Raw genomic sequence first — 25,922 nt, forward strand, 5'->3', positions numbered from 1 at the left:
AAAGTGGGACATTCCAGGACATCCTATTTCATAATAATTTTACAATTTATACACTACCCATCTGACTGGGTTGCCCCAGCCACTCTGGGTAACTTCAAACATACTATATATAAAAATGTTGTTGTTGTTGTTTAGTCGTTTAGTCGTGTCCGACTCTTTGTGACCCCATGGACCATAGCACACCAGGCACTCCTGTCTTCCACCGCCTCCTGCAGTTTGGTCAAACTCATGTTCGTATCTTCACAAACACTGTCCAACCATTTCATCCTCTGTTGTCCCCTTCTCCTTGTGCCCTCCATCTTTCCCAACATCAGGGTCTTTTCCAGGGAGTCTTCTCTTCTCAAGAGGTGGCCAAATTACTGGAGCCTCAGATTCGGGATCTGTCCTTCCAGTGAACACTCAGGGCTGATTTCCTTCAGAATTGATAGGTTTGATCTTCTTGCAGTCCATGGGACTCTCAAGAGTCTCCTCCAGCACCATAATTCAAAAGCATCAATTCTTCGGCAATCAGCCTTCTTTATGGTCCAGCTCCCACTTCCATACATCACTACTGGGAAAACCATAGCTTTAACTATACGGACCTTTGTTGGCAAGGTGATGTCTCTGCTTTTAAAGATGTTGTCTAGGTTTGTCATTGCTTTTCTCCCAAGAAGCAGGCTTTTAATTTCGTGACTGCTGTCACCATCTGCAGTCAGGGCCGTCTTAAGCATGCCCGGCGCCCTGGCGCCATGGTGAGATGGATCCGTCCGGCGCCCCGCCCCGTTTCCCAGCGCGGCGAGCGGGCGGGCGCAGCTGCACTGCGCCACCCAGCCTGCCGTAGGGCCGGCCCTGGGCCAGGGGGCGCTGCCCACCCCTGTTGCGCCACGCCTGCGTGCGGCAGAGGCGGCCCCAGGCCCGCGCACCTCCTGAGAGAGGCCCGAAGCCGCTGAACAGCGGAGGCGCGCCTGGGGCAGCCCCAGCCGCGTCTCTCAGTGGGCGCAGCGGCGCCCCTGGTGCCCTGGCGCCCCGCGCCACCGGGGGCGGGCCTAGAGCCTGCCCTGTCTGCAGTGATCAAGGAGCCCAGGAAAGTATAAAAATGTAATAAAACATTAAACATTTTTTAAAAACTCCCTACACAGAACTGCCTTCAGATGGCTTGGGGGGTCTGATACTCCATACCCTCCAACATTTCTCTGATGAAAATAGAGACATCCTGGGATCCAGTCAGAAACTGGGACAGCAGCTGTAAATCTGGGACTGTCCCTGGAAAATAGGGACACTTGGAGGGTCTGGAATCTAGCTCTGTGGGGGGAAATGAGGGTACTGAGAGTTGTTAGGAGACCCCTATTTCCCTCACAGAGCTACTATAAGGGAAGTAGGGGGACTCCTCATAACTCTCAGCACTGTTAGCAAACTCCAGTCCTTGGAATTCTTTAGAAGCCATGACTGTTAAGTGGTACAGTAATCCTTTAAACGCATGGTGTGGAAGCGGCCTACGGTAGGACTAAAAGACAGGATTTAAGAGATTCACTTAGCTCCACGGTAGTCCAAAACGAGCATTTTGTACAAGTTTGGAAGATCTCTCTGGGAGGTGAAAAGGAACACCTGAGATTAAACAAATCACACACACACACCACACATGCAGGACAGTCTCAATGCAGAGTACAAAGGCAAGCCAAGACAGAAGACAGAAAGTTATTTCGGAGTTCCTTGGCAGGAGCGAGGTAAATATCTGAAATGGGAAAAGTCCAGAGTACTGTAGAGTAATCAACAGTGGAATGAGACAAAAGGAAAGAAAGGGGATGAGTCAGAGTCTGGTGCTGTGTAAACACCCCTTTTATACACTATTGCTTTCACTTCTCATTTCTACCTGGTGATACCTGGAGACTCACACTGCAAGGACGAGGACGAGCAGATCAAGGAGTGTAACGTAAGTACTTTTGGACAGAGTTAATTCAATTTGGGGACAGTGTTTGATTTGATCCAGGCCTCAACTGGGAGAGGCTTGAAAGAATAAAATGGTTCTGCTGAACATGAGCAGAGAGTTTTCCCCTCTTGAACCCCGACAAGGAACAGAAGGCACTTTTTTAAATTATCCCTGCCACGGTGTGTGGAAGTCTTTTCTTTGGAAAATTAAGCCCTGGGCAAGCTTCTCCTCCTCCTCTCTCTCAAGCATCTCTGCTTAGAGAGGAATAGCAGCCACAACCACATCATACAATTAATATGCTCTTATACCACTTTAACAGTTACGGCTCCCCACCCCCACCGCCCCGACCCTGGGAACTGTAATTTCTTCAGGGTGCTGGGAATTCTAGCTTTGTGAAGGGTTTCCTAACAAGTTTCAGCATCCTTAACAGCTCCAAATTGAGGGTGGTACGCGTGGTTCCCCTGCACAGGGTGCCAAGCTATGGAGATTAATAATAATAATATCTTTATTTATATGGATACCAGCTGAGAATATCCATAAAAAACAACTGTACCAAAATTAATAATTGTGAAAATAAGATATATTGTTTGAGGAAGGGGCAATTTTTGTCCTCATTCAGGGCTCCGTATTACCAAAGTCCACCCCTGCCTTTAACAAATTATACTTTCCAGGACTCTTTGGAGGAAACCATGATTATTAAAGTGATATAAGCAGTGCTTTTTTTCAAGAAAAATAGGTGCCAGAACTCATCTTGAAGTTCTTACAGTAAGTCACCGGAGAAGTGCCGGAACTGTGCTCTGATGTGCTCTGACTGGATATAAGAGTACTTTAAATATATGAAGTGGTTGTTGCATCAGAAAAAGCCCAGAGCTAGATGGTTTGAGACCATTTCTGATGTCACTTGTTCATTCCATAATCTAACTAAGAGACACTTACTGAGACAAAGGTTCTTTCTCTTGGTAAGGGACACTTACTAAGACAAAGGTTCTTTCTCAGACAAAGGCTCTTAACATTTCAGTAATGTTAGCTAGGGGTTAAAAGAAAGGAAAGGAATACAAAACTGTAGGGCTGAATCTCAGGGCTAAGATCCAGCTCCCCCAAGGCCCAACCCCCCCCCCATGATCACCTGGAGCAGGGGTCAGCAAACTTTTTCAGCAGGGGGCCAGTCCACTGTCCCTCAGACCTTGTGGGGGGCCGGACTATATTTTGGGGGGGGGGAATGAACGAATTCCTTTGCCCCACAAATAACCCAGAGATGCATTTTAAATAAAAGGACACATTCTACTCATGTAAAAACACCAGGCAGGCCCCACAAATAACCCAGAGATGCATTTTAAATAAAAGGACACATTCTACTCATGTAAAAACATGCTGATTCCCGGACCGTCCGTGGGCCGGATTCAGAAGGCGATTGGGCCGCATCCGGCCCCCGGGCCTTAGTTTGGGGACCCCGACCTGGAGAGTAGCAGATTATGGAGGCCAAGGCACAGAGACCCAGGACCTTGAGTGTTGTGGGCATGCCAATGGATACTGCATTTACCCTTTCTTCATTTTAAAACAACATTTATTATCCAGGCATGTCTATGGTTACAGAAGTTCATTTTACTATTTTTACTTTTAAAATAAACAATCCTTTCCTACAACAACATGGTTTGCATATTCCCAAATAAGCATATGCAGCACCAGGGCAGCAGAATCAAATGCCATTTTATTCGTGTTGCCTTTCTGGTACTATGTGGTTTTTTAAAAAAATTATACAACCGCACATGTTCAGGGTATTTCTTCTTTAACAGGGTTGGTCAAATATATTTGTGTGGAGGGGGTTTGCATTAGCTTATCAGGCATGTGGAAGCATGGGCGTAGGCAGGGGGGCAGGGGGGCAGCTGCCCCCCTAGAAGCAAAAAATTAATGTATTTTAAAGACCATAACCAGCACTTTCCCCCTCTTTGCTTTAGTGAGAGCAGCTTGGTCTCCGCTTGCTGGGGTGGGGGTGGGAACACAGCTGTATAAGAAAAAGGGGGGCTGTAGCTTTAATAGACACAGTGATGTTTATAAAAAGCAGTGGTGTTCCAGTCTGCCCCTCCTCCTGCATCTGTATACTGTAAATCAGGAGTGGCCACCTCCCAAGAGACTCTGATTGACTCACAGAGTTAAAAACTGGGAGTGATCTACCCCCTTTTGGGGGGTTTAGGTCAAAGCTGTTGAGTTTTTTTAAGGAAGGAAAGCCCTGTTTTGGGGGGGTTAGGTCACACTTGTTGAGCTTCTTTTAGGAGGGAGGGAGGCCTATTTTTGTTTAGGGCTTCAGGTCATAGTTCAGCTTTTTTTAGGGAGGAGGAAAATTTTGCGTGAGTTTTTTTTAAGGGGTGCCAATGATCTAGCAGTGATCTACCACAGACATCCAGTGATCTACTGTTAGATCACAATCTACCTGTTGGAAGTGCCTGCTGTAAATCAAGCAGAGAGAAAGCTGCTTACAAGGCTCCTGTACAGGCGTACCGGTATCTTCCTCTTGCTGCAGAGTTCCAGCATCACAGTGTCACCCAGAGGCACCCACAAATGTGAGTTATCCCTCTCTCTATTTCTTCCTCCCTTCCCTCCCTCTTCCATCCTTAATAAAATACTGTTTCATCTTTCCCCCACTAGTTCCACCTCTCAAAGTACAACTGTACTTTTAAGCAGAGTTGTAGAAGCGTAGCAAAAACTCCTTGCTTAGCACGCTTGTCAGGCATCTATTTGCCTGCATCCAAGTCCAAGCTGCGTAGCAAATAACTGTCCAGTGCGCTCCCGTTGCGCAGCCTGCTTCTAAACATCTCGGAATTCTTCCTTCTGAAGTTGAGATAACAGCTTAATTGCAGTTTGTAGCAGCGGAAACTTATCCAGCTTTCAGCGCCTATGAAATAAATCACTTTCACTCCCTTGTTCATTAAAACAAGTAAGATTTATTTCTTAAAACAACTCCAACCTGGGGAAGATAGATCCATCCTGGATGGAAGCTTCAGCACAACAGACAGAACAGAAACAGACGATGTCATATATACAGATACACAATAGCAACAGGTACTACTTCCTGTTTCCTGTCTATACGACACGTCACAAGCCCCTCGTGATACAGGACGACTGCTGAGCTATAATCCTCAGCTCACAAATCCTTAGGCCATGTGGATTACATGTTCCAATTATTATATTTAGAATTAGAGTTCTACTATTTAGAATGCTTCTATCCCGGTTTTTAGCACAAAGGCTTTCAAAGCAGCTTATGGATGAATCTCAGAAGAAAACCACACTCAAATCTACCACAGGAACAGAAATCACACAGTGTACCCGCCTTTTTCCTGGGTGCCATACAAGGCAGCAGTTCCCGCCAAAATATTCTGAGATAAAGGCATAGGATTAAGCAGCTGGAACTTGCTCAGCCCCTTTCCTAACAATTCATAAGAGCTGCATTATAAACTGAAGAATGCAGTTAACAAACAAATCCAGTCTCTTCCTGTTCAAACTCTTCCCGTTAGAAACTTTCAGGATGTCAATTCTGCCATCAACCGCAACACTGCCATCAAGATTAAGATCAAAGTTCACAGTGCCAATGCAAATTATGAAACGAATCTTTACAACCATGTTTTCAAAGCAGTATTTCCTTCCCTGCCATGGTACAGGGAGGGAGGGGAGGTCAAGAAACACTTTACTGATAAGATACATAAAGCTATTGTATGCCCCTGCCTCATGCTTAGAGGTCTGTGTGGGCACCAGCATGCCTAATAAAAGTTTAAATGGGTCAAGAGAAGAGCTAGATTAGGTCAAGAATAATGCTGACTCCTCCTTCCCTTCCGTGTCTCTGAAGCCCTGAATAGAATCTGGTATAGTTGGTATACAGTGCTATTTTCCTAGAAAAAAGAGGTGCTGGAACTCACGATGAACGTCTCCTTGTTCTCTTATAATGGCAATGGCGCCCACCTGAGAGGTGCCGGAACAGAGTTTCATTGAGTTCTGGCTAGAAAAAAAAGCCCTGTTGGTGCACAACCCAAAAGGAACCTAGCAGGAACTGTTCTCTGCTCTTCATGTTTGTCTGGCACAGTCTGCGGTTCCAGAATTATCTAGAGTACTGCAAATAACGGGTTTCATGTACGTCCTGTGTTTCCATATCCTGAATCAAGCTCTGCCCCCTTGCAATTCACCGCCCCCCTGATCCTTCACTTGGATTCACATCGTCTGTTGGGCAAGGCAGGTGTTCCCAGGCAACCTGCCATTGGGCTGAGCAGCAGGATCAGGGCACCTCCTCTACCTGCTCCACCAGACAGTACACCAGTGGCAATGGCCGGCTTGGGGACCTCTGGGTCCCGCAGCCAAGCAGACGCAGGAGATAGAATAGTCCAGGAGGAGGACATCTGGTCCAGTGGTAGGTGCCCACTGATATTCCTGCCTGCTCTGATTTGTGAGGAAGAGTGAAGCATAGCTCACCCCCCAGCTTCTCTTAAAATAAACCCCAATGATTAGGGAGCTGGGGCTGCGAGGGCTTTGAAACCAGGGGTGTTTTTTTACAGGAGTGTTTAGTAACAACAGCAACACTATGTGTGAACATGTGCGCAACACGATACATACAAAACAAACACCGTGCAAGACCCCCCAGGGGTGGGAAAGAGAGCATAACCCCCCCTTTTTAAGGCAAACTAAAGGCGTTTTTCACAATTCCCTCCCATCTCTACACCTATTTGTGTGACACTTGGCAGACATTATTCCCTCAAAAGTGGCTATTGTACCCACAAAAGCATTTAAAAAAATATATATTGTAGGTGTTTGTTACATTTGCATACCACCTTTTGTCCAAGGTACAGAAGGTGGTTCTCCTCCTTCCCGTTGTACAACAAGGCTGAGAGAAAGAATGTCCCTAGGTCACCTAGGGAGCTTCAAGGCTGAGTGGGGATTTGAACATGATGAGGTGCATTGATGAGCGTTGGAAGACTGTGAACTGGACATAAGAAAAATCCAAGAAAAATCCAACCCAATCAAATAAATTGCATGCAAATTTTTGTGTGTGTGTTTATCTGCATTGGGGGGGGCGCCTAGCTTCCGTCAGCTTCTCAAAGAGGTCTGTGACACCACCACCACCCCCCAAGAAAAGGTAAAGGACCACTTCTCTAATTGCTATATACTGTACTGGTTGATTTGTAGATTTCCACCTTATCGTCAATAGGGAAGTCGCTGAATTTTGGGATGAATGAGTCAAGGTGAAGCATGGTCAGTTCGAGTCTCCAGGCTGGATCTCATCCGTATATTAAAGTACACTTCCCCCCTCTTGACAAATTGAACCTTGAGTGTAGTCAAGAGCAGATCTTTAACCCTATGTAAACATCTGCATAGTACCTCCTTGCCCCCCAATCCTGAGAATTAACTTGGTTGCCACTTTATGAAACTTTTTGAAATCATTCTGCAGTGTTACTATAGTGAATGTCTTCGAAACCCATGTTAAAGGCAAGGGAGAGGCAATGCCTTATATGGCATGGCATGCAAAATGAAACTAGGACACTTTAGAGAAGGCTGAAGAATAAGGAAGGCCTGCGCCCGTAGTTTGTTGCGGCTGTTCCTTAGTTTCAGACAAAATGATTTGTTGTAGTCTCTGCCTTGGGACGCAGCGGTGAACAGCATGGTGAGGTGGAGACAGCCAAGTCCCTGCGGTTCAATACCATAACCCTCTCAAACATCAAAAAGACAAAAGATGTTGTCCTTAATGATATTGTCATGAGTTTGTAGGGTGTGAGCAGGGGTGTAAATGAGTGCCCCTCCTCCTCTCCCTGGTAGCAACTTGGCTGTCGGCTGTCACCCCACCCCACCCCACGCCATGCCATCTGCTACTGTTAGGAGGCTTGGCTTCCTTCACGTTTGAGGTACAGTATATATGTATGTATTTCTCGGGCTTAAAGAGGGAAACTGTTTTTTAAATCTCCTTTTGGCTAGGAACTTCCTTCTTAAGTGCAAATAGCCAGCACAGGCTTTGCTCACAAACAATTGCCCTGCTGACTTTATCCCCATGAGCCAATCCACTGGTAGCAGCTGAAGTTTTAGTATACAGTGGTGCCTCGACTTACAAATTTAATCCGTTCCAAAGGCACCTTCGTAGGTAGAAAAATTCGTAAGTCGAAAGCGCCATTGGGAACGCAATTTCCCATAGGAATGCATTGGAAACGGAAAAATTCGTATGTCGAAGCAACCCCATCTAAAAATTCGTAAGTCAAAAAAACCCTATCTAAAACCGCCGCGGTTTCCGTTCGGATGTCGAGAAATTCGTAAGCATGCAGCCATTTGCCCCATTCGTAAGTCGAAAAATTCGGTTGTCAAGTCGTTCGTAAGTCGAGGTACCACTGTACATCATGTATGAGTCTGTGTTTGGGTGTGTTTGGGAAGCAGTGGCAGCAGGAGGGGATTTGTAACATTTGCCCAAATCTGAGTGGTTATTTTTAAAAAATTGTTTCTTTGGTGTGTGTTTTTTTTTTGCAGATAATGGCTAATACAACCGTGGTGCTGATTCCCCAAACTAATGCCAGTGTTAGCCAAGCAGGCCAGGGGGCCCTTGGTGCTGTTACCCTACCACCAGGGACGTTTCAATACATACAATATGTAAGCCAGCAGGTTCCAAGCCCCAACAATCAACCTCAAGCAGGGTGGATGAAGAAACTTGTCAAAATGGAGGCCAAGACTCTGGGGGTAAGTGTATTTGAGATCTGCCAACGTAGAGGTCCAATGAATTAAATGAATATTGCATATGATTGCACTGTTGCTCCCTGGCAGAGGGGGCGGTGAGGGAGAAAACCAGTTTGGTTTGCATTTTCCCTGGAAACCAACCAAATTTGTACTCCCCAAAACAATATCCAGACTAAAATGCAGTTCTCTGAATTTTGTGATACAGTTCTCCAGCCAAAGAAATGTACACATGTTAGGGGAACAGGTGTCTACAAATGCATATATTAATTAAAATGACATACAGAAATGCGCTATAGTAAAGGAAATGGCTTGTTAAATGTGCAGGGGGGTATGCTATGCCCTACTACTTGCATGGAGAGGGAGCAGAGTTCAGTTTACTAGCAGGTGCAGTGGGGAACTGGGTGAGGATCATCAGGTGGGGATAATGTGTTTCAGTTTTGAATTTACCCAAGGGAAACTGATATGCCGTTTTGTGCATTTTGTTCCTACAGGCCATCCAGATCTTAATTGGTTTGATACACATTGGCTTTGGAAGTGTCTCGGCTGTTCTTTGTACCTGGTTATTGACTCTTGCTACTGTTGGAGGTTACCCATTCTGGGGTGGACTGTTTGTAAGCAGAATGTCATTTACTTTTTGAGCGACAGCGTGTATCAGTGCCTACGATTTTGAATTTAGACTTTGCTGATCTGCATCTAAATCCCTCCTTGCGTGTGGAGAATGGGCGACTGGTAACAGAATAGTTGTGTCATTAAGAAGGCTTTCCCCAAAGTGCACCCTACTCATTTTAAGGTGTAGGGGTTCTTAGAAGCTCCTCAAGCCGGGGCTGTCCTAGAGCTTGGCAATACAACTACCAACAGGCTGCCAGCACTCCCCGCCCGTACAACCCCATAGAAATTTTAGGGAGTCTACTTCCACCCTTATCTGGGTTGCACGACTTGGCTCACAAATTGTAAACCCAATTAACAACAAAATATCTAGTAGAGGCCAAATGTTCCGGCTCTGGACTCAGCTTCACTCATTCAAAGGCAATTAAGGCAAAGCAAGAAATACTTTTCAGTATTTATTGTAAAACAAAATACTTATACCGTAAAAAGGGTACACGTTTCTTACAAAGCATACAAATTAAAATAAAAACATTGTTTAATATCGCTAGCTAATGTACTCACTCCTAAAAGGTCACTTTAGTATTAAATCAAAGAGTCTTTCCATCAGGTCCCTGCCCTCCAGCAAGGGGCATGGCTAACACCCTGGCAGTCTTCCAGTAATTCTCTCAACGACAGACATTAGCATCCGACAAAGGTTGCCAAAGGACAGCATTTGCATCTCTAGATGCGGAGTACAGTCAAACCTTGGTTTGCGACCGCCTCAGGGAGTGACCGCTTCGGTTTCCGACCACCGCAGACCTGGAAGTGTTTACATCCGGGTTCCGCAGCACTCTGATGCGCAGAAGTGATCTGTGCAGCGCACGCGTGCACAGAAGCGCTCTATCGGCACTTCGCACAGAAGCATGCCTTTGGCAAGCGACCAATTTGGGGAGCGACCGCCTCCGCAGAACGGATTGCGGTCGCAAACCGAGGTACCACTGTATAGATCCTCTTTGATCCCACAAGGTATTGTGATCTTAAACCAATCGAAGGGATTCTTTAATCAGCCAAGATCCAATGGTTAAAGACCTATCTCCTAATTCCCCATATCAAAACAATGTACTGCAGCTGTGAGAATGTTAATTCACAAAAGCCCTGGGGTACGAATCTCTCCCTAATTTCCCAGGTCTGAGATAACATACATCCGGGACCAACAGACTAATTACAATTGACTGCTCTTTTACAACCCAGGACCCAAATTACCCCAGCTGTAGTGGATTTAACATTTAACCCTATAAATCCACGTTGGGACCCAGATAACATCTTCTTCCTTCCAGGCGGAGCAGTAAATCACATCCAAGCAATTAAGGAAAACCAAAAGGGGAACGTTTCTCTTTAAAGGAGAGCCAAACACACATTCCTTTAAGCTACACAGGGCAAGAACCAAGGTTTAATCCTTCCCCAAAACTCCCCTCGCACTACATAAGGATTTATAATTGTAGAAAAGGCTTCATTTCTTGAGTTTATAGTTTTTAGTCTTCAGGCTTAAATGCATCTTTTCTAGAAAGCATTTGGATTAAGTAAGCCAGTGATGTTTAACCTGTGGCTCTCCCATCATCCCTGGCTATTGGCTATGCATGCTGGCAAGGGCTACTGGGAGTTGTAGGGCTCTTGCCAACTATGCCCTCTTCCAGCACTCTCCATTCCATCCCTCTCCTTCATGGGAATTCCACTTCAGCCAGCACTCTGAGGTTGCCAACCAGACTCAGTTCTCCCTAGGCTGTTCTGAGTTTTTTCTTCTTTTTTTCATTTCCTACCACCCCACCTCAAATATTTTTTGCACTTCTGAAACTGGGTTTCCCCAAGCTTGCTAATACTGTCCCCCATGTCCCTTTTGTGTTGATGGTGTAACTCTGCTTACACAAGGAACAGCACTTACAGAATTAAGGCCACTATTTGAATATGTATTGGTTGGCAGTTCAAATCCCCGCGACGGGGTGAGCTCCCGTTGCTCGGTCCCAGCTCCTGCCCACCTAGCAGTTCGAAAGCACATCCATCGTCAAGTCCAAGTAGATAAATAGGGAAGGTATTTCCGGTGGGAAGGTAAACGGTGTTTCCGTGCGCTGCTCTGGTTCGCCAGAAGCGGCTTTGTCATGCTGGCAACATGACCCGGAAGTTTTCTGCAGACAAACACCGGCTCCCTCAGCCTATAGAGCGAGATGAGCGCTGCAACCCCAGAGTCGTCCGTGACTGGACCTAATGGTCAGATGTACCTTTACCTTTAATTATCCATATATGTGCTTCTAATATGACATAATGCTTCTCTTCCTAGAAGGATAAACTTGTGAACTTCAAGAGAGAAAAAGTTCTGTTATCTGATTTAACCCAGTTTTTCATAGTAGAGGGCCTGTTTTTGAAAATTTAAATGCGTCAAATGCATCTTTTCCCTTGTTTTGTGCAGTTCATTATTTCTGGATCCCTGTCGGTGTCAGCTGAGAAACATGCAACTCGCTGTCTGGTAAGAGAGAAAGAAATGTGGCAGTTTTAATCTGTTCTGTGATCCTGGAAATGCCAGTTAACATGCTTCCTTCTTATTACAAATCCAAGGCCATATTGACAGCTTCCCCTGTAGATCTTCAAGCCAAGGGCGTACCCACCACGGGGCAAGTTAGGGCAGCTGCCCTACTCTAGAAGCAGGGCTGGTGGGCAGAGGCGGAGCACAGCCCGGCGGAGCGCGAGTTCGCCATTCCCGCCGCGCCACGCCGCACCCTCCCTCCAGCTCCCCGGCGCGCCCTCAGGCAAGGCCAAGCGCGGCGGGGAACCAGGGAGCGCGGCGCGGTGGGCGGGAACGCCGAACTCGCGCTCCGCTGGGCTGGGATCCGCCTCCGCCCACCAGCCCTGCTTATAGGGAGGGGCACAGCCCGGCGGAGCGCGAGTTCGTCGTTCCCGCCCGCCGCGCTGCGCCCTCCCTCCAGCTCCCCGTCGCGCCCTCTGGCAAGGCCAAGCGCGGCGGGGAACCAGAGAGCACGGCGCGGCGGGCGGGAACGCTGAACTCGCGCTCCGCTGGGCTGGGCTCCGCCTCCGCCCACCAGCCCTGCTTCTAGGGAGGGGCACAGCCCGGCGGAGCGCGGGTTCGCCGTTCCCGCCCACTTTGTGGCCCCTCCCCTTCCGTGCCTTGGCCCCTCCCCTTGCCCCCCCTAGTTTTGATCCTGGGTACGCCCATGCTTCAAGCCCAAGTTCTGGAACAAGGAGCCTCCATCAAGTCCCACCATCTGTTTCCATAAACATCCACCTTGACCAGCCCAGCCTTGGTCTGAAATGAGGACCCTTTTTGACCAATGGAAAATGCAGAGGAAGACTTGGGTCTGCCAGCTGGACCTGTTGCCCTTCTTTCAGGACTCTAGCAAAGAATTATACATTCGCTGTGCCCCTTCTGATAATCCTCACTGGCATATGCAAATTCTATCCATTTATGCGAAAAGCAATATATATATATATATAACAATTTTGAGATTCCCCACTATAGGCCATGGGGGCAAAACAGGTTTGGATTTCACTAATCGGATGCTAACACGAAGAATAAATCAAATCGGAATGACCCGCAGCAGGCATGAAACAACTACTTCCAAACACAACAGAACTTGGCCTAGTTGCTGAGGCTGATGGGAGTTGGAGTCTGAAAACATTAGGAGGGTGCCAGGTTTGTGAAGGCTGATTGCTCAACAAACTAAAAATTATTTTTCCATAAGGGAAATACTGCCTACCCCTCCTCCCCCAAAGATTCAACACAGGAATTGTGTTGACATTTAATTTATATTAAGAACTCAATAGACGAACATTCCTGAACAACTACTTTCCTTCAATCATCAAAATGGGTAGAACAGTGCATAGTAAGATGTTGTTGTATATATGTATCATGTATACAACAAAAATGACATGATTTGAAGGAGCTCAGTAACTAACATGAAATTATTTTATGGAGGTTACCTTAATTCAAAATATTGCCAGAACTACTAGAAACTCTCTCACAGAAGAGTCAAGCTGGGCAGCTTCATGTTCTTATCAGATAACTTAACTTTAAGGTAACCTTGTGTTATGGGTCTGTGGGGTACCTGGGCTCCTCTTCTCATACTTGGGGTTAGTAAATGTTAACGTTTTATCACTGCTTAGAATATTGAAATGCGTAGGAAAGTGCTAAAAAACAAGCCAAACCAGTTTTTCCCTGACCAGAAACCATCAAGTGGGGGCGGGGAGGAAGGGAAGGACAGGTAGACAGGCCAGTAACGAAGCAGAGATTCTGTACCAGCAGGCAAATAGGGAAAGCCCCTCGTGTTATGTACTGAGCTGAATCCTAGAACAAAAGGATTCAGAATCAGCAGTCTGATTGGTCCGCAGGAGCTACCCAATCCAGCTCCAGGTGAAAGTGAATCCGCAACCTGATTGGCCTGTAGGAGCAGCCAATCAGGCGGCTGGTAGAAGTGAATCTGCAACCTGATTGGCCTGTAGGAGCAGGCAATCAGGCTGCAGGCAGAAGTCAATCCACAACCTGATTGGCCCACAGGTGTAGCCCTGAGGTAGCCAATCATGCAAGGCCCATTGTGTAAATAATGTATATAAGCAGATGGTTTTGGGAAAAGAGCCATTCTTCTTCTCTTCTTCTCCTTGATGACTATGAGCTGAATAAAGAGCATGAAATTCACTCTCGACTCCGAATATATTTCACCCTCCCTGAGCTTGGTGAGTAGAAAGACAAAGCCTTGGGAGAGCAGTTTTTGGGAGGATTGCATTTTCCATGTTGTAAGCAGGAGGGAAAATAGTTGTATTTTGCAAACACAGCAAGCTGAAGAGATGGGGAGTCAGAGCACTATGTCAGTGTGAATCCAAGGTGGTACTATGGGATTATTTTGGAGGGTAATCCTAGAAGCTTCTCCATTGCAGGCTCAGGTTGTACATCTGTATGTATAATTAAACCACATATCATAAAGACATCACAGTCTCCGCTGTGACTCATTTCTAAATGAAACACGAACCCAGGTGTTTCAGGTAAACCGCCTGAACCCCAGGAATCTCGTACCACTTGGAGACTGGGGTGGCGTGTAACACTATGCTTGCTTTGTATTTTTAGTAGCCTACAAATGACATTCTTTGTTTCTTTCAGGTGCGATGCAGCGTAGGAATGAATATCACAAGTGCTGTAATGGCATTAGTTGGCATCATTCTGTATTTGGTAGAGCTGTCTGTAGGTCCTTTTTCTTTTCGTTCATATGATTACGAATATTATTGGGCAAAGGTAAGTGGAAAGAACGCCATACAGAACTTTGGACTGTATCCAACTAATCTGTGTACAGTGGTACCTCGACTTCCGAATGCCTCGATTTCCAAAGGTTTCAACTTCCGAAGTCCGCAAACGCGAAAGTATTTTCACCACGTGCACGTTCTGCGCCTGCGCAGAAGCGGTGTGTGCGGTCTGCGCATGCGCAAAGCACAAAATAGCGCTTTACGCATGCGCAGAATGGACGCTTCGACATCCGAAGGTTTCGACTTCCGGACAGCGCTGCGGAACGGATCGCCTTCGGAAGTCGAGGTACCACAGTATGTGAGAAACAATTTATGTGAACCCAACGGAACTTTCCCTTCGTCTCCTCTCCCTATGTGCCCCCCCACCTCCAAATCTGCAGGTGTGGGGTGAGAGGAAGAAGAAGAGGGAGATGTTCTGTTGTACTCACAGAAGCCCTCCCATGACTGCAATGATTCAGTTTGATGTCTTTTATGGGCAGGATCCAGAAAGAGGGAGAAATCCCAACCACCATCAGTTTTGCTTTCTGTTTTCAACACATCACTTCTCACTGCTAAAGAGACTAGCCACTATTTAGTTTAAAAGGTAGCTTGCCTCTTCAGCAGTGAAAATAGCAAGCAAAGTTGAAGCTGTCCACATGGTTCTCCTACCCACCCAGGTCCCTTCTTTGTATTTTGGTTTGTAGCTTTGGAAACCCAGCATTCTGGAAGACTCTGAAGTCTGGACAGAAATGCTTTACCATTTGGCCTTAAGCTGTTCTTTCTCCATAGCTTTCTACAGTTTGTTCTCTTTCAAAAACAGATGAATACCCACTAGGCATCAGTTCTGCTACTTTAAAGCCTCCTCCATCATGTAGATGGAGTTACATGCTTTAGCCTGTGGACAATGTGGCCCTTGGTCACAGACTCTGATTTTGCGTGCCATTTGGAACGATATGCCTTATTTAAAGTTTTTATTGGTGCTGTTTTACTGGGCTTTTAAAAACATTTTTTTACCTTCGAAGTTTTGGGGTGGCAGATTTTCTAGAATTCTAGTTAAAGGCAGCTTTTGGAACTGGTAGTCAGTGTGGCCTTTTACAGCAATTATTAGTGCTTTGTTGAAAACTATCCTCCAATTGCTCGAAGAAATTCTGCCCACACAACAGAGGCTTCTTTCATTCTACCTCATTTGCACAGCACTCTAGAATTTTTGTGGCTATGGGGAGGCAGGCTACCAGACTCTTGAGATCAGCACACTCAGTGATTTTGCTTTTAAATTAAGTTCTTCAATTTAGCCTCAGAATCACAGAATCGCAGAGTTGGAAGGGACCCTGAGAGTCATCTAGTCCAACCCCCTGCGATGCGGGAATCTCAACTAAAGTATCCATCACCTCTGTTTAAAAACCTCCAGTGAAGGTTTATTAGTGCTACTATTATTACTGCTCTGTGCTTGCTACTTAGCTGTGCAAACATCTTTCCACTAAGCAGTCATTTAAACTGGCTGTTCCTTTGTCTAACGAGAATGTGCACAGGGTTGTTCTTTTGCAGATATCCCATATTAGAGACTTTAAATGAGGCTCAAATGACTCTGAGTTGTGTGAGGGCATTCCAGGTTCCACTGCCTACCAAACAGTGTCAATCCTGGGTTGGTAGCCCTGCTTTGGGATGCTGCAAAACACAAGCATGCTATGAGGGTCTCTGCCCAGGTTCAAATTCACCAGGGGCGAAACTAGGCTTTATTTCACCCGGGTCAAAGACCCAGCACATTTCCGTACACACACACACACACACACACACACAGAGGCTGGGACCCCTAATGGGGCCCTTTTGGAGGCTTCATCCTGGGGGGGGGGGGAACCAGCTAACCCCTCCAACCCCAGTAGCTATGACACTTTACTCTCTATGCTTGGTTTTACAATTGTACGTTTCAAGAGGTACGTGAAGCAGACGCCTTAATCAAATTATTCAAAATTGTCACCATTACCAGCAGATTTTCACAGGCTGATTCCCAGAAGGTTAAGTTACATAGAAGGTGGAGACTAGGACACTTTTTAATGTTGCAACTAAACTTAATTGACAGTACTTAGAACTGTATGATAAATGACTTTCTACTCGCTTCTGTGCTCCACAGGGTTTAAGTACTGGTTTTGCCGTTGTTTTCCTCTTGTTCAGCAGTCTGGAGTTCTGCATCGCTGTCTCATTAGCACATTTGGGGTGCAAGTTAAGCTGCTGTTCCAATGACCCGGTAAGCATTTGATACCTTGCTTAGAGTTTAAGTAGATCTTGTTGAGAGGTTTGGAGAGGATTATAAGTGTTAAAGTGTGTGGAATATTTTCCTTGAACACATGAAACAATACAACGAAGAAAAATTACACCCGGTTTACTGAGGACTTCTCTCTTGCACAGATAGATGTTCATACCTGGAGTCTAGTGCTGTGAATCCAGTGTTGATCATAAACACTCTTTAAGAGGAAATACGAACCCCAAACAAATAACCCATAGAATCATAGAATCATAGAATCATAGAATCATAGAGTTGGAAGAGACCACAAGGGCCATCCAGTCCAACCCCCTGCCAAGCAGGAAACACAATCAAAGCATTCCTGACAGATGGCTGTCAAGCCTCTGCTTAAAGACCTCCAAAGAAGGAGACTCCACCACACTCCTTGGCAGCAAATTCCACTGCCGAACAGCTCTTACTGTCAGGAAGTTCTTCCTAATGTTTAGGTGGAATTTTCTTTCTTGTAGTTTGAATCCGTTGCTCCGTGTCCGCTTCTCTGGAGCAGCAGAAAACAACCGTTCTCCCTCCTCTATATGACATCCTTTTATATATTTGAACATGGTTATCATATCACCCCTTAACCTTCTCTTCTCCAGGCTAAACATACCCAGCTCCCTAAGCCGTTCCTCATAAGGCATCGTTTCCAGGCCTTTGACCATTTTGGTTGCCCTCTTCTGGACACGTTCCAGCTTATCAGTATCCTTCTTGAACTGTGGTGCCCAGAACTGGACACAATACTCCAGGTGAGGTCTGACCAGAGCAGAATACAGTGGTACTATTACTTCCCTTGATCTAGATGCTATACTCCTATTGATGCAGCCCAGAATTGCATTGGCTTTTTTAGCTGCTGCATCACACTGCTGACTCATGTCAAGTTTGTGGTCAACCAAAACTCCTAGATCCTTTTCACATGTACTGCTCTCAAGCCAGGTGTCTCCCATCCTGTATTTGTGCCTTTCATTTTTTTTGCCCAAGTGTAGTACTTTACATTTCTCCTTGTTAAAATTCATCTTGTTTGCTTTGGCCCAGTTGTCTAATCTGTTAAGGTCATTCTGAAGTGTGATCCTGTCCTCTGGGGTGTTAGCCACCCCTCCCAATTTGGTGTCATCTGCAAACTTGCTCAGGATTCCCTCAAGCCCATCATCCAAGTCATTGATAAAGATGTTGAACAAGACTGGGCCCAAGACAGAACCCTGTGGCACCCCACTAGTCACTACTCTCCAGGATGAGGAGGAGCCATTGATGAGCACCCTGTGGGTTCGGTCAGTAAGCCAGCTACAAATCCACTGAATGGTAGCATTGTCTAGCCCACATTTTACCAGCTTCTTTACAAGAATACCATGGGGCACTTTGTCAAAGGCCTTGCTGAAATCAAGATAGGCTACATCCACAGCGTTCCCTTCATCTACCAGGCTTGTAATTCTGTCAAAAAATGAGATCAGATTAGTCTGACATGACTTATTTTTCAGGAACCCATGCTGACTTTTAGTGATCACAGAGTTTCTTTCTAGGTGCTCACAGACTGTTTGCTTAATGATCTGCTCTAGAATCTTTCCTGGTATTGATGTCAGGCTGACTGGGCGGTAATTGTTTGGGTCCTCTCTTTTCCCCTTTTTGAAAATAGGGACAACATTTGCCCTCCTCCAGTCTGCTGGAACTTCGCCTGTTCTCCAGGAATTTTCAAAGATTATTGCCAGTGGTTCTGAAATCACCTCTGCCAGTTCTTTTAATACTCTTGGATGTAGTTCATCTGGCCCTGGAGACTTGAATACATCTAAACTAGCCAAGTATTCTTGTACTACCTCCTTACTTATTCTGGGCTGTGTTTCCCCTGCTGAATCATCTGCTCCATATTCTTCAGGTCGGGCGTTTTTTTCTTTCTTGGAGAAGACTGAGGCAAAGAAGGCATTGCCCAGTTTATCTCTAAACTCGGCAGAGAGTGAATGATCAAACTACTGCCTTGAGGGCAGGAATCTTTTTAAAGAAGGAAGTCCCAGACATTTTTGTGTTCATTTACCCCCTTGCCCCCCGCCACCCCAACAGCACCATCCCTCTCTTGCCTGCATGGCATGGGGGTGGCCACAAAGCACCAGCAGTGGCACCTGCAAAACGCTTGCGTCAGCGCTGACTCCTGGTAAGATCTTGCCGAAATCTGGCACCCTTATCTCAGAACATCCAGACGTGGGGGATGTGCTCAAGACATGAGCCCAAGCACTGTGCAATTAAACCCATTGTTCACATTGCACCAACATGCAGCAGTGCACTATGCAGTAGTAGAATATGGGGACAAAGGCTTCATTCCTTGTCCCAGTTTGCCTAGGCAGGATTTAGCTGTCATGCAACTTTTAGAGCAAAACCCAAGGATTTGGAGAACTGCAGAGCAGGAAGTGCAGTTGCAAATTGGTAATCTGCCAGCACCAGCCCTTTCCCGATATTTTAACACTGATGCTCACACAATCAGAATTGCTCACTGGCCCTGCCCCTTCTGTGATGGTCTCGCCCTCCTCCTTGATGATGACCAGAGTGGTGGCAGCCCCTGAATGCTGCCAGGATGGTGATTATGACAATGGTGATACATGTCTTCTTCTGATGAATTATTCTTCGGTTTTACAGGCAATGGTTTATGTTCCCTACACTGTTGATGCGGCTCCCGCTGAAGGCAATTGTGTTCCTCCTCCTCCTCCTCCAGCTACTGCTCCCCCTCCAGCTTACAGTACTGTGGATTCTTTTCCCAAGAATGAGTGAAGAATCCAAGGGAGAAGTTGTATTTGGGAGATGCTGCTAAAGGAGTAAAATTAACACTCATTTGCTTTTCTGACTTTTTTGGCACATGTAATCATTTTAAATAAAATTTTACTAGAATTTAGAAAGATATATTTTTGACAAAAAATCAAAAATCTTTTTAAAATATCTTTTTAAAAAAATCAAAACTAAAATGTTGATGAAAGCACAAACCCAAAGGAAAAGAAGAGTGGGGAAGGGGGGGGGAGAAAGAGAGATAGAAAAGGGATTAAAAGAGAAAAAATAAAGTTAAGAAAATGAAGAACTTCTGATTCTTAATCTATCAGCTATATATCAGCTCATCCACTCCAATATAACACCCGTCAAAACTACCTTCTATAAACCAACATTATATTCAGTTCTCAAACCCAAATGTCATTTATTCATTTTCTTTTTCATGCAAAAATTCTATAAGAGATTTCCAGTCGTTAGTATATGTTAACAATGACTTTTCTCTGATTAAACATGTCAATTTTGCACTCTCAACTAAGTTCAATAATTTTAATAACTACTCCTCTGTTGTTGGTAATTATGAGTTTTTCCATCTCAGTTCATATAAAAGTCTTGCCACTGCAATCATATATTGAAATAAAGGGTCTAGGGGTCTTAGTAGATCAAAACCTAGTCAACAGTGTGATACAGCAACAACAAAAAAAAGGGCTAGTGCAATTCTAGGCTGCATCAACAGCAGTATAATGTCCACATCAAGGGGAATAGTAGTACCACTCCATTCTGCCTTGGTCAGACACCAAGTGGAGCACTGTGTCCAGTTCTGGGCACCACATTTTAAGAAGGATATTGGCACGCTGGAACATGTGCAAAAGAGGGTGACCAACATGATAAAGGATCTAGAAACCAAGTCTGAAGGAGTTGGGTTTTAGGACTTCCGGTCTGTCGCGGCGGAGAGAAGGACGCAGGGACTTCGCGTGCCGAAGTCCCTGGCCTCGCGGAGGGGGGGGGAAGTCCGCAGAGCGAGCGGACTCCCCGTAAAAGCACCGGGTAGAGAGTCCCGGTGACTCACGCGCCCAGCGGCTGCTCCGTTTTGCGGATCCCCCGCTGCCCGAGAGCTCAATAGAGCGATCGAGAGCCGGCGGGGTGGAACCGCGGGAGCCATTTTGGGCTATATCTTACCTCCGAGAAGCGAAGCTCCGAGTCCTGACCCGGCAAGCGGCGGATTCTTCCAAATAAAATTAAAGGTTTCCATGAAGTAAGTGGAATTTTGATTTGGACTTTAAATTCATTAATTGGAAAAATAGGAGAGACTTTAAAGAAACGGAAGTCGGTCTCTTCCTAATGGAAAACTGGGAGGCGCTTTAAATAAACCTAAGCCGAACGACGAAAAAGTATTTGGGACTGTGGACCCGAGAGGAAAAAAAGATCTTTTCGAACCATCTCAGCTCCCGAGTCCAGCACCCCTTGAGGTACAGCATTATTAAGGGGAAGAGCGCTTTGACAGCTGTCAAAAGCTGTCAAACTGTCAAAAGACCGGGTGGATTTATTGCATTGCTGTGAACAGTAAAAATTGATTGAAAACGTGGTAGTACTATTTAAATTGGAATTAAGAATGGATTTGTGATTGAGTCAAAGAACAAAGGAAAAGAACAGCCAAAATGGAGTCGATCGTCTGAGGAAGGAATTTTCCAGCACCCTTTGTTCCCTACCTCCTGTTTTTTTTTATTTTTTTTTTATTTTTAAATCATTTTTATTAAGGATTTTCTTGGTTTACAGAGATGAGAGCAATGTCTCTCTTAAGATTGTTACAATTTCAGTTTTGTTTGTTGAGACATTGGTGAGGGGAGGGGAAGGATAGTGGGTGGGGGGAGGGTGGGTGGGGTGGGTTTTTTCTTGTCAGCGACATTTGCATAGGTTCTCTGTTGTTCGCTTGTTTTCCTTTGTTGGTGAGAGATGCTGGGGTTGGCCTAGGATATGGTTGTTCCTTTGTGGTTAGCTGTGGTGGTCTTTGTTTTGTTTGTGAGCAAGGGGGTGAGTGTTGTGGGTCAGGTTAACCATATGGATTTGTATGCTGTTGGTGGGTTTTTGTCGTTATCTTGTTGGGCTGTGTATGTGATAAAGGGGAACCATACCGGGGTGAAGCCATCCCCTTCTATTTGTCCCCGTGTCAGTTTCAACTTATTGGTTAATTTTTCTAGTAGGGCTGTTTCCCATACTATTTGGTACCAATGGTCCATGTTTATTCCTGACAGGTCTTTCCAGTGTCTGGTTATGGTGCTTCTGGTTGCTGAGAGTAAGTGGGTTATGAGTTCTTTGTGATGTAGGTGCGCGTTATTGTCCTGGAAGATGTTTAGCAAGGCCAGTTCTGGGGTGAATTCTAAAGTTTGTTGGGTTATTTTACCTATTTCTCTTATGGTTGTTTTCCAGAATAGTTGGATTTTGGGGCACTCCCACCACATGTGGAAGTATGTGCCTGTTGAGGTGCATCCTCTCCAGCATTTTGGTGATGTTCCTGGGCGTATTATCGCTAGTTTCCGTGGTGTTAGGTACCACCTGTAGATGATTTTCAGAGTGAGTTCTTTTCTTTTTGCTGATATGGATTTAAAGGGGGGTTTAGACCACATTTTGGTCCATTGGGCGGGATTAATTTCATAGCCTATGTCGTCTTCCCATTGTCTTTTGATTGTGTCTAGGGGGCTCGTGGGGTTTTGGAGCAGTATTTTATATATTGCAGATACCATCCCTTTGCCCTGTCCCTTCGTCGTCAGGATGAGGTTTTCAAAGGTAGTTAGGGGTCTGGTCGCTGCTGATTTTACAACTGGATTGTTTAAGAGGGCATGTAGTTGGTGTTGTGCTAACCAGGATATTTGGATGTCTTCTAGTTTGTCCTGTATTTCTTGTGTTGTCATAGGTTGGTTGTTTTTATAAAAGTCTATTAGGCGATATAAGCCTTTGGTCTGCCAGGTTTTTATCTGGAGGTTTTGTGCTGCATGGTGGAATAGCGGATGGTAAGCCAGGGGGATTAGTGGGGATGAGGTTGGGGATAATTTGTCTGTCTCTGTTTTCCATGCTTTGAACATGGTTTGTGTGTACCTGTTTAGTGTTGCGGGAATCTTCCTTAGTTTGTTTGGGAGGAGTGGGTATGCTGAGGTGCAAATACTATCAATCGTGTCCCTTTCTAAGTGTATCCATTGTTTTGTTTCATCTTCCAGTATATATGGGATTATATGTCGTATTTGGTTGGCTCTATAATATGTTTCTATGTTGGGGATTCCCCATCCTCCTTGTGAGGTGGGAAGGTGCAGGTATTTGGTGCTTATTCTTGGTTTTTTATGCGAGAAGATAAAAGAGTATAGTTTTTTCTGCCATCTGCGAAGTTGGGTTGGGGGGATCCAGATTGGGAGGGTTTGGAATAAGTAGGTTAATTTTGGGAGAGTGATCATTTTGATCATGGCCATTTTATCTGAGAGGGTGAAGTTCATATTGCTCCATCTCTTTAGGTCTTTGTTTATTTGCTGCCACAGGGGTTTATAGTTGTGCAGGTATAATTTGTTGAGGTTTTTGGTTATTTGTACCCCTAGGTATCTGAACTTGGTATGACAGAGTTTTATCTTAGTGATATTAGTGAGTTCTTTCTGGGTGTGAGGAGGGGTGTGGAAGCACATGGCTTCTGATTTTGCAAAGTTTACTTGTAGGCCAGACACCACTGCAAATGTGTTGAGTTCTCTGATTAGGGAGATCGCTGTGTTTAAGGGGTCTGATGTTGTGATCATTAGGTCGTCTGCGAAGAGCCCTAGTTTGTATGTTCTGCCTTTTATTTCCACTCCCTTGATGTCTGTGGACGCTCGCATTCGGATTGCTAGGGGCTCTAGAGCCAGAATGAATAGGAAGGGAGATAATGGGCATCCTTGCTTTGTGCCTCTTTGGATTGCTATGGTGTTCGAGTCCATGTTATTAATTCTGCATTTAGCCGAGGCTTGGGAGTATATTTGTTTGAGGGTTTGTAGGAAGTTGGGGCCAAATTTCATGTTAGTTAGTACTGCTAATAGGTATTTCCATTCTAGGCAATCAAAGGCTTTGAGGATGTCTAAGGACATAATTGTCAATGGGAGTTTAGTTGCCTTGCTGTGTTCAATTAGGTTCAGTAGTTTCCTGATGGGGTCCGTGATATTGCGACCGGGGACAAAGCCGGTCTGGTCTGGGGCTATTAACTTACCTAAGAAAGTTTTTAGGCGATTGGCCAGGATTGTTGTGAATATTTTGTAGTCTTGGTTTATTAGTGAAATCGGGCGGTATGATTCTACTTTGAGATTGTCCTTCAAAGGTTTTGGGATGGATACTATTTTGGAATGGTTCCATGTTTTGGGGATGGGCCCCCCTTTCATGATGTCGTTAAACAGGCGTGTCATGTAGGGCAGCAGGGGTTCTTTGAATTTTTTATAGAATTCTGCAGTGAAGCCGTCTGGGCCCGGGGCTTTGTGTGGTTTCAAGTTTTTCAGGACCGTGTCTATTTCCACTGGGGTGATAGGACTGTCCATGAATTCCCGTTCCTCATCTGTTAGGTTAGGCATGGTCAGTCCTGCTAGGAATTTTTGGATTTCCTTCTCGGGTGGATTACAGGAAGTGTATAGGTTGGAGTAGAATTCTGCAAATTCTGAGGTTATTTCTCTGGGGGAGAATGTTATGTTGCCGTCCTTTTTGGTGATGCAGTGTATTTTTGTTTTGAGTGTTCGTTTCCTACATCTATTTGCTAATAGTCTGGAGTTCTTCCCTCCGTGTTCATAGAAGCGTTGTTTAGAATATAGAATACTGATCATTGTTTTGTTAATTTCTAGGGAGTCTATTTCTCTTCTTTTTTGTTCTATAAGTTTAAGGAGTTTTTTGGCTCCTGTTTGTTTGTAGCGTGATGTGAGGGCGGTAATGTCTTGTTCCATTTTACTAATCTGTGTGGAGGTTTGTTTTTTGAGGAATGTTTTCTCTTTTATGCATGCTCCTCTGGTGACCGCTTTCATTGCGTCCCATAGGAGGGGGGTCGCTGTGTTGTCTACATCATTTTCTTTGAAATAGTTTTGGAGGGTCTTTGTAAGATTTTCTCTGATTTGTTTGTTTGTGGTTAGGATGGGGCTGAAGGACCATGATGGAGTACTGTGTGTTCTCTCTCCTATTTTAATGGTGACTTCTACTGGGGCGTGGTCTGTTATTTTAATGTTGCCTATGTTAGATGATTCCACCAGGGGAATCAGGCTCTGTGAGAGTAGAATGCTGTCCAATCTGGACGTTGTGCCGTGACGTCCAGATTGGAATGTGTGGGTGGTGTCTCCTGGGTGCAGCTCACTCCAAATGTCATAGAGGCCTCTGTTTTTTAATAGTTTTAGTAACTTGTAAGGGTCCCTCGTTGTTGGGGGTTTCCCATGAAGGAAGGTTGCCCCTGGGGTTGTGGGTTGAGTGTTTTTCAGGGATATGCCTTTTATATTTAGGTTGAGGTCACCTCCTAGGATTGCTTCCCCTTCCGAGAAGGAGAGGAACTTGTTCAGTGTCTTCTGGAAGAATTCTAGTTGTTTCGAGTTTGGGGCATATATAGAGCCAATTGTCAGTTTAGTTTTGCCATCTATTGTTCCTTTGATGAAGATGAATCTGCCTCTTTTGTCCTTTAGGACTGTTGTGGCTTTGAAGTTTAGGTCTCTATGAAGTATTACGGCTACTCCGCGGGCCTTACCTGAGCCCTGTGCCACCCACTGTTGGCTGAAGCGGGGGTCGCTCAGTAGTCTGTTCCTTTTGGGGGGGTTGTGTATTTCTTGTAGGAAGGCGATGTGTGGTTTCATGGTATTTATGTATGAGGTGATGCGCTTTCTTTTGATGGGATTTCCCAGCCCCCTTACATTTAGTGTAATTGCTTTTAAGCTATCCGTCATGTTTGTCTATTATATGGAGCGATTCCTTGCCAACCCATTCGGGTTGTCCTGTGTCTCTCACTTCATGCTGTTTACTGAACTGTTGAGGTTGCACTGACCTAGGGGGTGGTGGGTGGGGGGCTAATGGGGTTGGAGTTAGATTTGGGTTAAAGAGTAGGGGGGAGGTTGTAGAGAATTCCCTATATGTATTTATATAGGTGTTCGTTCGGGGTATTTTGGGCCATCCGGCCTTTGGCCAGTTGGCCCTGGGTCTCGGCTGACGTGGGGGGCCATGTTCAGAGACAGGCCTTCCCCCTTGTCGTTTACGATGGGGGGTGATCAGCGAGACTGTGTAAAGCATCCTTGTGGCATGCATGCTGGGTGTAAGAGTTAGGAACAATGTTGCTAATGTTAATAGCAACATTGTTGTTATGTTGGGGTGTGGGTGCGGGTGTTGGTACGCTCTGGTGCCACCATTGTGCTGGTTATGTGTCATCTTTTAGCCTGAATGTAAGTTGTGTTATGAATGTTACGGTTGTTATTTTTCCTTAGTGTGGAT

General features: G+C 45.4%; 1 protein-coding gene across 6 annotated transcripts; it reads left to right on the forward strand.

Annotated features, from left to right (window-relative positions):
• The first annotated feature begins 1,750 nt into the window (after positions 1-1,750).
• Positions 1,751-19,613, forward strand: LOC118089452 (membrane-spanning 4-domains subfamily A member 8-like). Of its 6 annotated transcripts, none has more exons than XM_088664636.1 (8): positions 1,803-1,909; positions 4,301-4,464; positions 8,396-8,602; positions 9,091-9,210; positions 11,646-11,702; positions 14,343-14,474; positions 16,590-16,703; positions 19,353-19,613. In XM_088664636.1, exons 3-8 carry the CDS (start codon positions 8,399-8,401, stop codon positions 19,482-19,484), a joined length of 759 nt encoding a protein of 252 aa, XP_088520762.1. In that variant the 5' UTR covers positions 1,803-1,909; positions 4,301-4,464; positions 8,396-8,398; the 3' UTR covers positions 19,485-19,613. The 6 variants fall into 6 exon arrangements, with proteins under 6 accessions (XP_034980041.3, XP_088520762.1, XP_088520754.1 ...); XM_088664628.1 differs by lacking the exon at positions 4,301-4,464 and adding an exon at positions 6,730-7,022 and having other exon boundaries at positions 1,835-1,909; XM_088664618.1 differs by having other exon boundaries at positions 1,837-1,909; positions 4,425-4,464.
• Positions 19,614-25,922: the final 6,309 nt, after the last annotated feature.

Source organism: Zootoca vivipara, chromosome 1 (assembly GCF_965207765.1).
Source record: "Zootoca vivipara chromosome 1, rZooViv2.hap1.1, whole genome shotgun sequence".
Taxonomy (NCBI): Eukaryota; Metazoa; Chordata; class Lepidosauria; order Squamata; family Lacertidae; genus Zootoca; species Zootoca vivipara.

Bases quoted from the DNA above. Each gene is read 5' to 3' on its own strand.
- LOC118089452 (XM_035124150.3), top strand. From the start codon at position 8,399: ATGGCTAATACAACCGTGGTGCTGATTCCCCAAACTAATGCCAGTGTT. The intron at 8,603-9,090 runs GTAAGTGTATTT...TTGTTCCTACAG, and splicing joins TGGAGGCCAAGACTCTGGGG to GCCATCCAGATCTTAATTGG. The intron at 16,704-19,352 runs GTAAGCATTTGA...TCGGTTTTACAG, and splicing joins GCTGCTGTTCCAATGACCCG to GCAATGGTTTATGTTCCCTA.